The sequence below is a fragment of the Balaenoptera ricei genome, chromosome 11 (genome assembly GCF_028023285.1).
Source record: "Balaenoptera ricei isolate mBalRic1 chromosome 11, mBalRic1.hap2, whole genome shotgun sequence".
NCBI lineage: Eukaryota > Metazoa > Chordata > Mammalia > Artiodactyla > Balaenopteridae > Balaenoptera > Balaenoptera ricei.
In genome coordinates, this window is record NC_082649.1 from 14,226,603 (window position 1) to 14,241,185 (window position 14,583).

Genomic DNA, 14,583 nt, shown 5'->3' on the forward strand with positions numbered 1-14,583 from the left:
ACTATAGCATTGATGTGTGTTTATAAATAAAATCATTATTAATCGGCACTAAGCCAATACAGTAATTTAAACCTAGCAAAAAGGCAACGGATGGAAATATGGATGGGGTGGCGGGGGCCGATACATGCTTAAGGCAAGGAGTTCAGTTATATTCCTGAACAGGTCTCCGTCACAGATCACTGACTGCCTTAATTCTGCATTAACCAATCTTTGTTAAATACTATTTGCAATCTGTTGGTCTCACCTGGTAACTGTCCAGCCCTCTCTGGAGCTTGGTGGACCTGGCAGTCACGCAGCCAATGGAGACGGACAAGATAGCTTCGACCATGAGTGGCAGTGTCCCAGAGTGCTGGACAGGCTTCACCGTGACTTGCACTCTCCGGGAATGACCCTGCAGAGGCGGGGGTGTGATGCGGAAATGGGGGCCAGGAATGGGGATGGGGAGGGATGGGGGAAGAGGATCAAGGAAGGGGAAAGAATTAGCGAACAAAGAGGCAAATAACTAGAAAATTCCAGAAACTGTTAAGAGTGGGACAGGGAGAAAACACGAAAGAAGCAAAGACAAACCTAGTACCTGTCTGAGTTGAAAGACACCTCCCGTGTTGACATCTTTTGCCTGGTGAAGCTCCACAGCAGCGTACTCCCCCAGCTCATTCAGCTCGAGTATGGAGATCCACATCTCTATCCTGCGAGTAACCTCGTTCCACCTGCAGAAACACGTGCCAACAAACAACCATGTCAATGTCCGGGACATTATTAGCAACAGGAAGAAGCCCCCAGTCCCTGAGCACTTACTATCCGTGAGGCACTGTGCTATGTGTGTCACATAGATTATTTTCTTGTTTAACACTCAAAACAATCCTGCGGTATAGGTTCTTTTCATTTATTTTACTGATGTATACCTTATATTCAGTGAACTGTCCAGATCTCAGGCGTAGACTTGGAGGGATCGTGACAAATGCATACACCTGTGCGTACACCCCGCCATCACCACAGCAGGTTTGCTCAGGCCCCTTCCCACTCTGTCCCCACACCACCTGCAGCAGCTGTGTAACCTCACAGATTAGTTTTACCTGCTCTAGAATTTCATATAGATGGAATCATGTAGTATTGTACTCTTCTAGGTCTGGCTCCTTTGATTCAGAACAATGTTTGTGAGATTCATCCACAGTATGTCAGAGTGGGACAGAGTCTTTTTTTATTGCTGAGTAATATTCTATTATATGACTAATAACACAATTTGTTTATCAAACGTTCTCACACTGAAGGACATCAGGTTGTTTACAGTTTGGGGGATATCATGGATAGAACTGCCATAAACATTCATGTACCAGGCTGCTTATGGACTTATGTTTTCATTTTTCTTGGGTAAATACCTAGGAGTGGGATTGCTGGGTCACGGAAGAGGCAAATGATCAACTTTAAAAGAAGATACCCTTTTGTTTTCTTCTATAAGCTTTATAGTTTTATCTTTTACATTTAAAGCCATGCTCCATCTCAAATTAAGTGTTGTGTATCCTGTGAATTAAGATCAAGGTTGTTTTTATTCCATAAAGATACACAGATGTTTCAGTCTCATTTGTTGAAAACACTTTCCTTTCCCCATCGAATTTTTCCAGGGCCTGGTAGTTCCCTTCATCATTCCCATTCACAAAGGAGGAAGCAGGCTCAGAGAGTCTTTATTCTTCAACCACTGCCCAAGGGTGAGCCTTGACCCCGCGTCTAAAGCCCTCAGCCAAGCACAAACCTGTCATGCAACGTTCTTGTCTTAGCATGAAGGGAATCGACTTCCCAGACAGAGCTGCCGTTCCCGGTGCACCGGTGGCCCCATACTTCGATGGCCAGTGCTCCGTCTGAAATGAACTCCAGGAATTCTTCCGTTACGCTCACCACGTAGTCCTGGGATACGCGGGGGAGAGGAAAGAGCGACAGCAGTTATGCAGAAAGGAATCTGTGAAATTTCCTTTTTAACTTTCGACTGTATACAGATTCATTTCAGAGTACATTAGCCTGATCCCGACCTTAAAACCATCGCTGCCGTTTCACAGAAAACCGCAAAGAAACCAGAATATTAAATGGGAAGTGATATTCTGAGGTAATTTAATTGAACTCCTTTCTTTAATAAACGAGGACACTGAGGAAAGCAGCGGCCCCACGTCGCACTGCTTGTTGGTTGCAGAGCTGAATCTGTCCTCCCTTCCTCCTGGTTCACTCCCTTTACCCTGGGACCACTCTGACTTTCAGCCAGAATAGACCAATCAGCACAGCAAAGAAAAAGGGAACTTCTGATTGTTCCTTGCTATGGCTTAGAAGACCAAATCAGAATTAAATTTTACATGATTATCTCCATGATTCTGCCCTCTTGCTCCTAAACCCTCCCACTCCAACTCTTTGTTGTGAAATACAAACAGACGAGCATGAGGAAACGGATGCTGAATAGACGGAGAAGTGAGGCAATCACCCGGAACAGAGCAGCCGGCAAGGGACCACGCAGACTTCCTTCCCATCATCAGCTCAGTGCAATCTCAGGTGACTCTAATTTCTCGAAAGGGCTGCGCTGCATTGGTTTAACCTTATACTACCTAACTTCTTATTTTATTTGGAGACAGAGCCAGAATTTTACAAGGAAAATAAACTTAATGACCAATTAGCACAAACTATGCATTTTAGAGGTTAAAGAAACCCCCCAAAAACCCCAAGGTCACACAGTGAGTCCAAGGTCTCTGAGACTAGCATCTATTACCAGTTGTTAACTAGGATGTACTTAAAATCCAGGTTTCATCCTTCTAAATAAGCAGTTTTTTGGATCCAAAGAAAGATGGGGAATATTTAAAAGAGTATTCAGAGAACCATAACGACAACAACAACAACAACAGATTAATAAAGAATTAAGAAACAGGGCTTCCCTGGTGGCACAGTGGTTAAGAATCTGCCTGCCAATGCAGCGGACATGGGTTCGAGCCCTGGTCTGGGAAGATCCCACATGCCACAGAGCAACTAAGCCTGTGAACCACAACTACTGAGCCTGCGCGTCTAGAGCCTGTGCTCCACAACAAGAGAAGCCACGACAATGAGAAGCCCGCGCACCACGATGAAGAGTAGCCCCCGCTCGCCGCAACTAGAGAAAGCCTGCACACAGAAACGAAGACCCAACACAGCCAAAAATTAATAAATAAATAAATTAATTAAAAAAAAAAAAAAGAATTAAGAAACAGACTTGGTGAATACAGGTAAAAATAAAAAGTGGGCTATTCTCATAAAAATAAAGACTTCGCAGGGGACTTCCCTGGCAGTCCTGTGGTTAAGACTTCACCTTCCAATGCAGGGGGTGCGGGTCCGATCCCTGGTCGGGGAGCTAAGATCCCACATGCCTTGGGGCCAAAAAACCAAAACATAAAACAGAAGCAATATTGTAATAAATTCAATAAAGACTTTAAAAATGGTCCACATCAAAAAAGGTCTTTAAAAAACAAATAAATAAAAACTTGACAGGGACTTCCCCAGTGGCGCAGTGGATAAGACTCCATGCTCCCAATGCAGGGGGCCTGGCTTCGATCCCTGGTCAGGGAACTAGATCCTACATGCATGCCACTACTAAGGAGCCTGTGTGCCGCAACTAAGAAGCCCGCCTACCACAACTAAGACCTGGTGCAACCAAATAAATAAATATTTTAAAAAAAGAGAAATCTAGCCTTTCAAAAAAAAAAACCTTGACAGACTTTACGTATGGGAAATTTTATAGGTGGTGATATGGATTTGTCTTCTAACTGTAGAACCAGAAAGAATAGGCACAATTTCGAAAAGAAGGGGTCTTGAATATCTATTAAGAATTGTCCAAAGAAAAACAAAATTACACCGAGGCCAGAGTCTGGCTGTCAGAAATGACTGGTTGGCAGTCTGATATGAAAGACAGGAAGAGTGGCTGATGTCACAAAATAGGTCCAAGCAATATTCACCAAAAATTCGCCTCTCTCATTTTTTATGATTTTTAAAAGCTCATACGGGACTTTAGAATGCTATGCTTAAATTCAAAAGAATGAAAAGTATCTACAGCAACTTATATGGTCAGATGCTCACGTATATTAAAATAATAAAATGCAATTCTGCAATCTGTAAAATGTGATCACATTTTTGTAAAAAACTTTTTAAAATTATGCATGCATGACGGTAAGAGTGTGTATCTCTGGCCACTTATGTGTATGAACATATGTTTGCACACACATAATATGCAGCAAATTGTCACTGGTCATCACAGATTTCAGGTAGAGGTCTTTCAGGTTTTATTTTATTTTATTTATGTATTTATTTTAAATTTTATTTACTTTTTGGCTGCATTGGGTCTTCGTTGCTGCGTGTGGGCTTTCTCTAGTTGTGGCAAGTGGGGGATACTCTTCATTGTGGTGCCTGGGGTTCTTATTGCAGTGGCTTCTCTTGTGGCAGAGCACGGGCTCCAGGTGCATGGGCTTCAGTAGTTGCAGCGTGTGGGCTCAGTAGTTGTGGCACACGGGCTTAGTTGCTCCACAGCATGTGGGATCTTCCCGGACCAGGGCTCGAACCCACGTCCCCGGCATTGGCAGGTGGATTCTTAACCACTGCGCCAACTAGGGAAGTCCCCGGATTTTATTTTAAACACTTTCAAACGATCTGAATTTGTATTAAAGTACGTTTTGAGGTTAAAAAGCTCAATAAACCTATTATGTTTATGAAACATTCATGTGGGAAAAAACTCTAAGTTACAAGTAGACTTTTGAACTGTGCCGCGGCCGGTTGTCTCCCAAGTAGCTCATTCTGTAATGGCATTTGTACCTTACAGTGAGAGAAGGTCACAGTGTACTGGGCATCCTTGGACTGTGGGGAAGGCACCTCTGGGTCCACTACTGGGGCGGCCACTGTGGATTCACACTGGTCCCAGAATGTGTATTGACAGAAGACAAAATTTGAGAGGTTTAAGGGCAGCCCAGTTGCCTCTTTAATTTTTACCTGGAGAGAGAAAAAAAATGCAAATATAACTCTCACAAAGAAAACAAACTATGCATTCTTTTCATATCCAGCTACCTCAAATTTTAGAGTAGGTGATGAAATAAATAAATCAGTCATCCATTTGACGGCTGAAAATATTTCATTAAGGGCTACCTACTTGTAATGAAATATGTACCATAGTTCCATAACTACAGTATGTGAGCATGGTGACAAATGCACACATCCCTCTCAAACTTTCCTAATGACCGAGTTTCTGATACAACTGTGACCTTTACTAGAAAAGCATGATTCACTAAACAATATGCACTCCTTGCATGCCACATACATAGACTTCTGAAATTTCATACAACTGTCATCAGAAAGTGTGCTGCATTTCTGGGAGAAGTACTGTCTGTTATTGTATATATTGTCAGAAAGTTTAACTTTTACCATGTTCTATGAAAAGCTCCTAAGATTTTCCATAAAATTGTTTTGAATTGAAAAGGTCATTTATCTGAGCCTTCCCAGCCCTGCCCTCTCACCCGGCACGTCAGTTTTTTGACTCGGTGAATGATTTCCCCACTGTTGTCTACGACTTCAAGACTCCCGCTTTCACTGGAGTTCTCCGAGGAGTCATCCTCCGCCACGCGCTCCGGGACGGCGCCTGTAACTCGCATCACTTCCACGTGGAGACGCCCGGCAACCTGGGTCAAGGAACCAGAGACATCCCGTGGACGATACTGACCTGAGATGGAAAGCATGCTACAACATCTCCGGCGAGCAGCTCCACTGTTATCGCTGGGCCACCTCCAGCAACGGGAAACTCTCAGTACTTCCAGAGCCAGCCCACTCCATCGCCTGCCCTGTAATCACTCTGCCTTACTTTGAGCCAGATTTGCCTTAGTATCTTGCCTCCCGGAGTCATCTTCATTCTTACCCTTCTACAGGACAGCCCATGAACAGCACAAAGGCAGCTATCACATTCTGCCTGGAGTTATCTATTTCCCTCGTTCACATTTTCATTCATTTACTACTCATTTGATCAAATACCTGGCATCATGGGAACACCACGATAAAGACACAGGCTCTGCTGTCTGGGCACTCACAGTCAAGTGGGGAAAGACAGAGAATTAAAAACCCAGTGTAGGGGGCTTCCCTGGTGGCGCAGTGGTTAAGAATCCGCCTGCCAATGCAAGCGACACGGGTTCGAGCCCTGGTCCAGGAAGATCCCACATGCCACGGAGCAACTAAGCCCGTGCAACACAACTACTGAGCCTGCGCTCTAGAGTCCGTGAGCCACAACTACTGAAGCCTGCGTGCTCTAGGGCCCGTGCTCTGCAACAAGAGAAGCCACCGCAATGAGAAGCCCGCGCACCGCAACGAAGTGTAGCTCCCGCTCGCTGCAACTAGAGAAAGCCCGCGCGCCGCAACTAGAGAAAGCCCGCGCGCAGCAACAAAGACCCAAAGCAGCCAATAAATAAATAAATAAACAAACAAATAAGTAAATAAAAACCCAGTGTAGACTAGCTGTCCTGACAGAGATACATGCAGGTTGTTAGGGGATAAATTTATCCACTCAACAAATATTTACTGAGAAGCGAGTGTGTGCCGGGAACTGCACTAAGTGCTGTGTTGACAACAGTAAACCAAACAGTCATGGCCACTGGGCTCATGGAGCCTCTCCCCTACCCTCTTGGGAGCAGAGAATGAGAATGGAAGTGACCGTAGGGCTGGGAGAAGGGTGACGGGGTGAGATCTACTCCAGGAGGAGCGGCAAATACAAAGCCACCAAGTTATAAGGAAATAGTTTCTTTAAGACTGTTTTTCTCAAGAAAAAAGGGGGTGGGGGGAACTTAAAGTTTCCAGAATATCCTGGTGGTTCTCTGCACTGGTGCTAGTTTAGCAGTGTCTCTCTTATAGCTGGTTTCACAGAACTGAATTTAAGGAGAGGAATGACCCTGACCTTTGCATTCGCAGAGTGTGGTAACTGGCCAAGTTTTCTTTGGCAACACAGCTTTAGGTCGTAATGACTGGACTTGTGAAGGGGACACATGCTCTGGCACTGCTGTGTCATCTTACATAGTGAGGCTTATTTTTAAAGGTAGCTCAGATCCAACTTCCACAGAGCAATTGGCCCTGACACCCAGGACCTGAGAGAAATTAGTTGATGGTATTTGACAAGTGAGACAAATATGGAGGAAGGAGCAAGAGGAGGGGAAGAAAGGAAATATGAGAAGACGGTTAGAAGACAGTGGTTCTTAAGCTTTTTTTCCCCAATGTTTTTTGAGACCCTAATACATTTTTAGTATAATTTCAGGGGATTAACGAAATACTCAAAGCCCACCATGGACCCTAGCTTAAGAAACCCTGACTAGGGACTCAGCCACTAGATCTCTTTGCCATAGGAGTTGTGCCCATTTTTAACATGGGAAAAAGCAACTTAGCCCACTATTTTCCTAGAGCATAATGTCCACAGGTGGGTTACTACATGTGGAATGTGAGCTGTGTACTTACGCATCACAACTGGGTATCTAGGGTCTATTTTCTGGGTTCACTTTGGGCAGAATGGCACCCTATTCTTAGTCTGCTCTAAGAATCACAAAAAATAACTTAGTATTTCCAAGTTTGCATGCTATTGGAGGATAAGCTAGGAAATAAGGATGTCACTAAATTTAAAATGAAAACATCAGTTGATGAAGTGGATAATATAAAAAAGTTTGAACTTGAACATTTTCTGAAATGTTTCAGGCTGACAGAAGGCCAATATAATGAAATAAATGAAATATGAGGGGCATTTTTTTTTAAAAGAGGAGGTAACAGTGGGATGCTTAAGCTTGTTTTCTTTGAATATTTTAGAAGTTCAAAATAATCCTCCCAAGTTGTATCTTGTAAAGACCACTTAGGGCCAGGAAGGAGCTAAAGTGTACTACAGAGGTGAGAGATTAAAAGAGAAATCAATATGAGGCACAGAGCTGAATCTGGTTTCCAAAAGAGTTCGAGTTTGATTAAAACAAAGAAAATACTTGTGAACCACAAATAAAAAACATGTTCTAATAATCTTTTAAAGCCATGCCTTAATTTTGATAATTTCTTTTGATATTAGTAGAGAAAGAAGAATGTGGTTCTGATGCTTCACCCTAGTTTCTTGATCTACCTCAAGAACAGAACTTAAATCGAATTAAAAAACAAAAAACGAACTTGAGCTCGGTGCTTTGTGACGACCTAGATGGATGGGATAGGGAGGGTGGGAGGGAGGCTCAAGAGGGAGGGGATATGGTGGTACATCTATACATATAGCTGATTCACTTCGTTGTACAGCAGAAATTAACACAACATTGTAAAGCAATTATACTCCAATAAAGATGCTAAAAAAAAAAAAAAAACTTGAACCATGGCCATTTTCTCAGAGGCTGGCTCCATTTTCTCAGAGGCTTACCTCCCCCTGCTGGCTGATGATAGGAACTGCATACAGAAGTTTCACATCACAGAACAGACACTCCAAGAACACATTGGCCACGCCAATCAGGTTGTGATTCTCTTGGGCTTCATAGAAAGGGTCACCTCGTTTCCCGTAGACTCGCTTTGTCTGAATGGTAGGAGAGGAGGGGGGAAGGCGAGTAGGAAACATCAACTTAAACAATACTATTTAAAACCAGCATTTTAAAATGTTTTAAAAAGAAAGCACTTATCCAAATAAATTAAAAAGAAGTAAAATTAGAATCATGTCACACGAATAAAACAGAACTATCCCACAGGAGGGGCTTGTTAGTTGGGGAACTAAGTGACATAAGGGCAGGGAGAGCTCTTCTTTGGTTACAGCCCCACCTATCACACCGCACCTGCAAGGTTTCATTCCCTGTGCTTTGCCTCATTTCCTTCACCGAATCTTTTTTTCCATTACTAATGTCGAAAAAATGGATCATGCTTTCTAAAATTATTCTTAGCATCTACCTAGCCATGAACACAGCTAGGGGAGCATGAACATATGCTAATGAATACAAAATCCACGCTGGCTCCATTTAAGCTGATTTTTAACAGCACTGACGAAACAGCACAAATTCACTTTGTCCTACTTCACTTCACTTGAAATGTAGTAGCAACCCAATAAGAACATGCTATGTGTTCTCTTCATTTAGTTCCTATCTGTGTGGAGATCACATGTTTTATGACCGATCCAACTGATCCCTTCAAGACCACTTTCACTTTACAGTTCTAATATAAATGTCCCAAGTAGCACTACAGATATTCACTGAGGCACATAAGTGTGTTCTGACGATTAAGTCACTTATATTCTTGTCCTTTTAGCACAACCAAAGCTCCTTTACATTTTGTCCCTCTTACCTCAGGAACCTTCTCCTTCCATTCTTGATAAAGGTCTCGCATATCAATTAATTTATTCTCCAGCTTCTCGATGGTCCACACTTGGGTGCTCTTTCCTTTCCTCCTCACCTGAATAGCTGGCTCGCTCACTATCGCTCCTCTCTGCAGAATGAAGCAAAACGAAAACAAAAACCAAATATAACACATCTTGTTATAACTCTTTTGGATTGTTGAAGCAATATGTATTATCATAAAGTAGAAAGTTTGAAAAAAAAAAAACACATAATGTATACAAAAGAAGATGAAACCCTATCACCTAGGAAATATTCTGGTTTATTTTCAATCTTCTTTGTATACCCATGCACACACATTTTATTTTTATCACAATCAGAACCAAACAAATATATAAATTTCCCATCCCAATTCTCTCTCCACAGTTCACCTTCTTGTGTGGTTAAATATTCTTCATAAACATGATTTTTCATAGCAACACAGCCATCCATTATAGGGATGTATCACTCATTTGACTAATTATCCTCTTGGTCAACATCATGGCTGCTTCAAATTTTTGCTATTACAAAGGCCACTATGATAAGCGTCCTGGTACAAAAGCACATAAATGTTTATGAACACGTCTATAAGTACAGATTTAGAGTAAATTTCTCAAAGGAGAACTACTTGGTCAAAAGACTAAAATGCAAGAAGACTGACGAGATACTCTCTGACTCGTTTCTAGCTCGCTTGCTGGAGGGAAAAATGAATGGATGAAAAATTATTTCTTCCAAAGTTTCTCCTTAAATGAAAATTTCTTCAAGTTGAAATGACAGGAAACTTCCCAATGGCTGCAAAGAATCCTGCTGTGTATGAAAAACAGGTATCATATGAGTCTTCCTTTCTTGAAGAATTCACTCTCAGAATGGTACTATCACAAAATATACACACATTCCCCCATTTCAGGAGGCACTTATATGAAAGAGAAAAGCAGGAGGAATTACTTATATATATTTCTAGTTTCAATGTTTTATTTATTCATTTATTTATTCATTCATTCATTCATTTATTTATTTTTTGGCCGTACCAGCGGCTTGTAGGATCTTAGTTCCCCAAACAAAGATTGAACCCGGGACTACAGCAGTGAAAGCACCGAGTCGTAACCATGGGACTGCCAGGGAATTCCCCAGTTTCACTGTTTTAAAGAAAGCATTTAAATTAGCAAGGCTTTTAGCCCCCAAAATTCTCATATTCCAATCCTAAAATATCCAAAGGCATATATACCCAAGGTCTACAAAGGACGTCTTAAAAAGAACAAACCCTCCGGCTCACGTCAGGGTCTCCTCTCGGATGTCCTGTGGATGCCACGTTTACGTTCCACTTACAGTATCTACTGTTGTACCTCTTGCTCTCATCTTCTTCGAGAACATTCTTACCTTTCTATTGGCACTGAGGTTTGCAGCAGGGATCTGCAGAGTCACCTGGTAGTCGGTAAGTCTGCTCATCTCCTCGGCTAAGAAGTTAGCCTCCCTCACCAAGGTGTTAGCTTTGACCAGCTGCTCCCGCAGCTTTGCCAGGCTTTGGCGGAAGAGTTCATCCCTGTGGCAGAGCAGAAAAGGACATGAGAGTGTCCAAAAGAAAACTGCAGTCCTGTTTCCAAGTGAGTCATGTTGTTAGAAAGTAGTAGAAAACTCCTCTCAAAACAATTAGTTTTCAAGCTATTTTTGCCAATTCACCTCTTATCCCCCTCTCCTCCCACCAGGGTTCCGTGAGCCCTCCACTGGTAACCACAGCTGAGGAGCAAACATGTGGGGTGACTTAACTTCAAACCATGTTTTAAATTACATAACATTCGAAAACAACTAGATTTTGATATGGTAATGTACACGTACACACAAAACCCAATAAAGCAATCCTTTAGGAAAGAGAAATGATTACGACTTCTGTGTGCTTTGGGGTGGGGGAGATCTGGAGCCAGTAAGGAGAAAGTGTTTTACGTGATTTCTTCAGCTGGTAAAAGGTGAGAAGTAGGGACTTCTGTGGCAGCAGAAATTCGTTTCTCAACTCTACACAATAGCACTTCCTGATAAAAGCTTCTCTAACAGCCTAACTGGGTCTGAACTCTATTATATGTTTTCCCAGCCCCACATCTTTTGCCTCAGTAGCCTTCGTCACAGTTACAATTTTTCATTTATTTGTGTAATTATTTGACCAGTAATGTCCGTCTCCTCTATGAAGCTGTAAGCACCCCCAGGGCAGGGACCATGTCTTTTTTGCTGTCACTACACCTAGTTCCTGACCAAGTGCATGGCCCATCACAGGATATGCAAAAATTACCCACTGAATGAAAGAGTACAGCTGACCCTTGAATAACATGGGTTTGAACTGCGTACGCCCACGGAGATACAGATTTTTCTCACTATGCTCCATGGTTGGTTGAATCTGTGGATGTGGAATGCAGATATCAAGGACCTACTGTAAAGTTATACTTGGATTTTCGACTGCAATGGAGTGTCAGCACGTGATAAACGCTCAAGAAACGTCAGGCGCTGTTATTTTTATTACAACACAGGATAATGGACTATCAACAGACCTGGGCTCAAACCCTGGCCTTTTCATTTACTTAATGGGTGACTGAGGGAAGATATTTAAAATGATTGTCCAATCTACAAGACAGAAAGAACAGTTCCCATGGCTTGGTGCTGTTGGGAGCATTAAATAAAATAAGCACCATTCCTAGACTGCGGTAAGACCACAACAGAACTCAGCAATAATTTATTGTCCTTATTTTGTTGTTTTTGTTACCGTTTCCTCCACCACTACCTCAGTTCTGATATAAATAAAGTCATAAGTAAAAAAAATTCACATTTAGTAGATTTCTTAACATTAAAATTGTATTTAAATGGGTTCCAAAGTAAGAGAAATAAAAAACAAGAAATGGTTTTATGCTGAAGAACTATTCAACTGTCCTCTACTTTAAGACCAAACAGTGGTATTCTAACTTGGTACCATTGTTACTAAAGGGTAAGGGGGCAGGTGTAACTTTTAACAACTAACATCGCAGTAAACATACTTAGGATAAACAATCTCTCTGAAAGGAAAGGCAGGTGCCAACAATCCAGACACGGGAGTAAGGTCTCCCTCTTTGCTGGGTTTGTCCCAAGTAAGGTCTCCCTCTAGGGAAACCTTAGATCTAGATTTCCTAGATCTCCCGCTAGGTTTGTCCCGCTTTGACACGCCTCACGACCCCCTCCCCCAAGACCCCGAGGCCTGGACTCTGGGCCCCTCTGCCCCCGCTCCCCTTCTTACCTCTCCTCTGCCCACTGGGTCACTTTCTGCTGAGCCGTCTGGCTGCTGTAGGCCAGGCGGTCCGGGCCGCTGCTCTGGGGCCGCCTCTCGGGGGACAGCTGCTGGCGGAGCTGCTCCAGCTCCCGCTCGTACATGAGCCGCTGCTCCTCAAGGGCGCTCCTCTTCTCTTCCAGGTACTGTTTCTCCAGGACCTGGACCACGTTTTGAACTGGGTCTGGTGAGCCAAGAGACAAGGCAAGGTGCCTTCAGCGGTGGCTACGACAGGGAGCCCGTGGGCGTCTCTTTCAGCGAAAACCATCCCCTCGCCCAGAATCGAGCCTTTCAACGTGCTGTCTGTGAGCGGCCTGAGAGGCCCGGTCAGATGAAATCCTCTCCATTTTCTTTTCCTTAACATTTTAGATAAATGCCCTGGGGGTCAACATTCCCCACATCTACTATGCGACTTTCTTCAATTTGATGAGCTCATCCTAATGTTTAGATAGATCACTCAATTGCAAAAAGCAGATGATAGAGGAAAGGGGGATGGGATTCTATCCACCGAGAAGAAAAACTCAATGAAAGCTAAGACAACTTCAAAGACAGAGCCACATGAGATTTGATTTTTCTGATAGTCACTTTTTTTTTTTTTTTTAAATTTATTTATTGATTGATTGATTACTATGTTGGGTCTTCGTTTCTGTGTGAGGGCTTTCTCTAGTTGTGGCGAGCGGGGGCCACTCTTCATCGCGGTGCGCGGGCCTCTCACTATTGTGGCCTCTTTTTGTTGCGGAGCACAGGCTCCAGACGCGAAGGCTCAGTAGTTGTGGATCACGGGCCTACTTGCTCCGCGGCATGTGGGATCTTCCCCGACCAGGGCGCGAACCCGTGTCCCCTGCATTAGCAGGCAGACTCCCAACCACTGCGCCACCAGGGAAGCCCGATAGTCACTTTTTAATGCTCCTCTAGCATTGGTTTCAGCACACGGCGAAGGGTTTGTATTTCTGATTTTAGCCACAAATTTATTACTCCTGAATTTCTCTAATGTGAGAGGAAACTTACAGATCACAGCATATGTTTGAAAACACCGATTGAGTATACGGTCTGGCAATTTCTCAGGTGTTAATAGCCAAGAAAGCAATTCACTTGCAACTATTTCTGATTTTTTGCGTTTGCAGATTGAGAGATCACCAACACACACGTGGGTGAACAGGTATGAGAAATACTAATGGGTCTTGTTGAAAGGGGCCACGACTATGTCGAGTGATGGCTGTGGTGTAGGTACGACTCGGTCCTAAAGAGCTAATTGGCTATGGCAGGACATTAGCTTGGTAACAACCAATGGCCTGGATGTAATGGAGAAAGATTAAGGAAGGCACTGACCACATGCACAAAAGAGAAAGTCATGCTGTCTCTAGGGAAACACTACGTTAGACAATCTGGATGGTAAACAAAGAAATCACCATAATGGTAAATATTTCCCTGAAGTACATGGGACCTAGGAGATGTGTTCGTATTCTCAGACTAGCCTGAGATTCACACACTTGTTTATTATTCAGTGCTGTTCGTGTCATATTTCTATATGTTGACTCTCATTTTAATTTCCAGGATAAGAGAAGGAAATTAAGAGGAATTTTTACATCACCTCATGATAGCTATTGACTGACTTTACCAGAAGACCCTATCAATTTGTGAAATCAGCAGGTAAATTTTACTAGTTTTCTGTATGAGAAGAGGAAAAGAAAATAGCATGTTAGCTTTAAAAACAGGGTTAAATAATACAAAACAGAGTAGAAAGTACTTTTAAAAATCACTAGATACGCAGAGTATAGGTGAGTTGTTTTAAGAAAAATGACAACCACAGCAGCAATAATAATTCTACTGGCTGCTGGCTATATCTCAGGTAGAGGCACTATACGCTTTGCATGCATCATCTCATGAAAGCCTTGCAACAAACTTAAGGGTGGATGGCATTCCCATTTCAAAGATGAGACAAACTGGGACTCAGAAAGGTTAAGTAGCTGACCT

General features: G+C 42.8%; 1 protein-coding gene across 1 annotated transcript in view; it reads right to left on the reverse strand.

Moving 5' to 3' along the window:
* Window positions 1-14,583, reverse strand: part of KIF13A (kinesin family member 13A) — a 215,474-nt gene that overhangs the window by 26,073 nt on the left and 174,818 nt on the right. Inside the window, 9 exon segments of the mRNA XM_059938003.1 lie at window positions 245-391; window positions 575-707; window positions 1,748-1,899; window positions 4,807-4,980; window positions 5,502-5,663; window positions 8,396-8,545; window positions 9,301-9,441; window positions 10,707-10,869; window positions 12,580-12,793. Of these exon segments, the coding sequence (XP_059793986.1) occupies window positions 245-391; window positions 575-707; window positions 1,748-1,899; window positions 4,807-4,980; window positions 5,502-5,663; window positions 8,396-8,545; window positions 9,301-9,441; window positions 10,707-10,869; window positions 12,580-12,793 (1,436 nt within the window).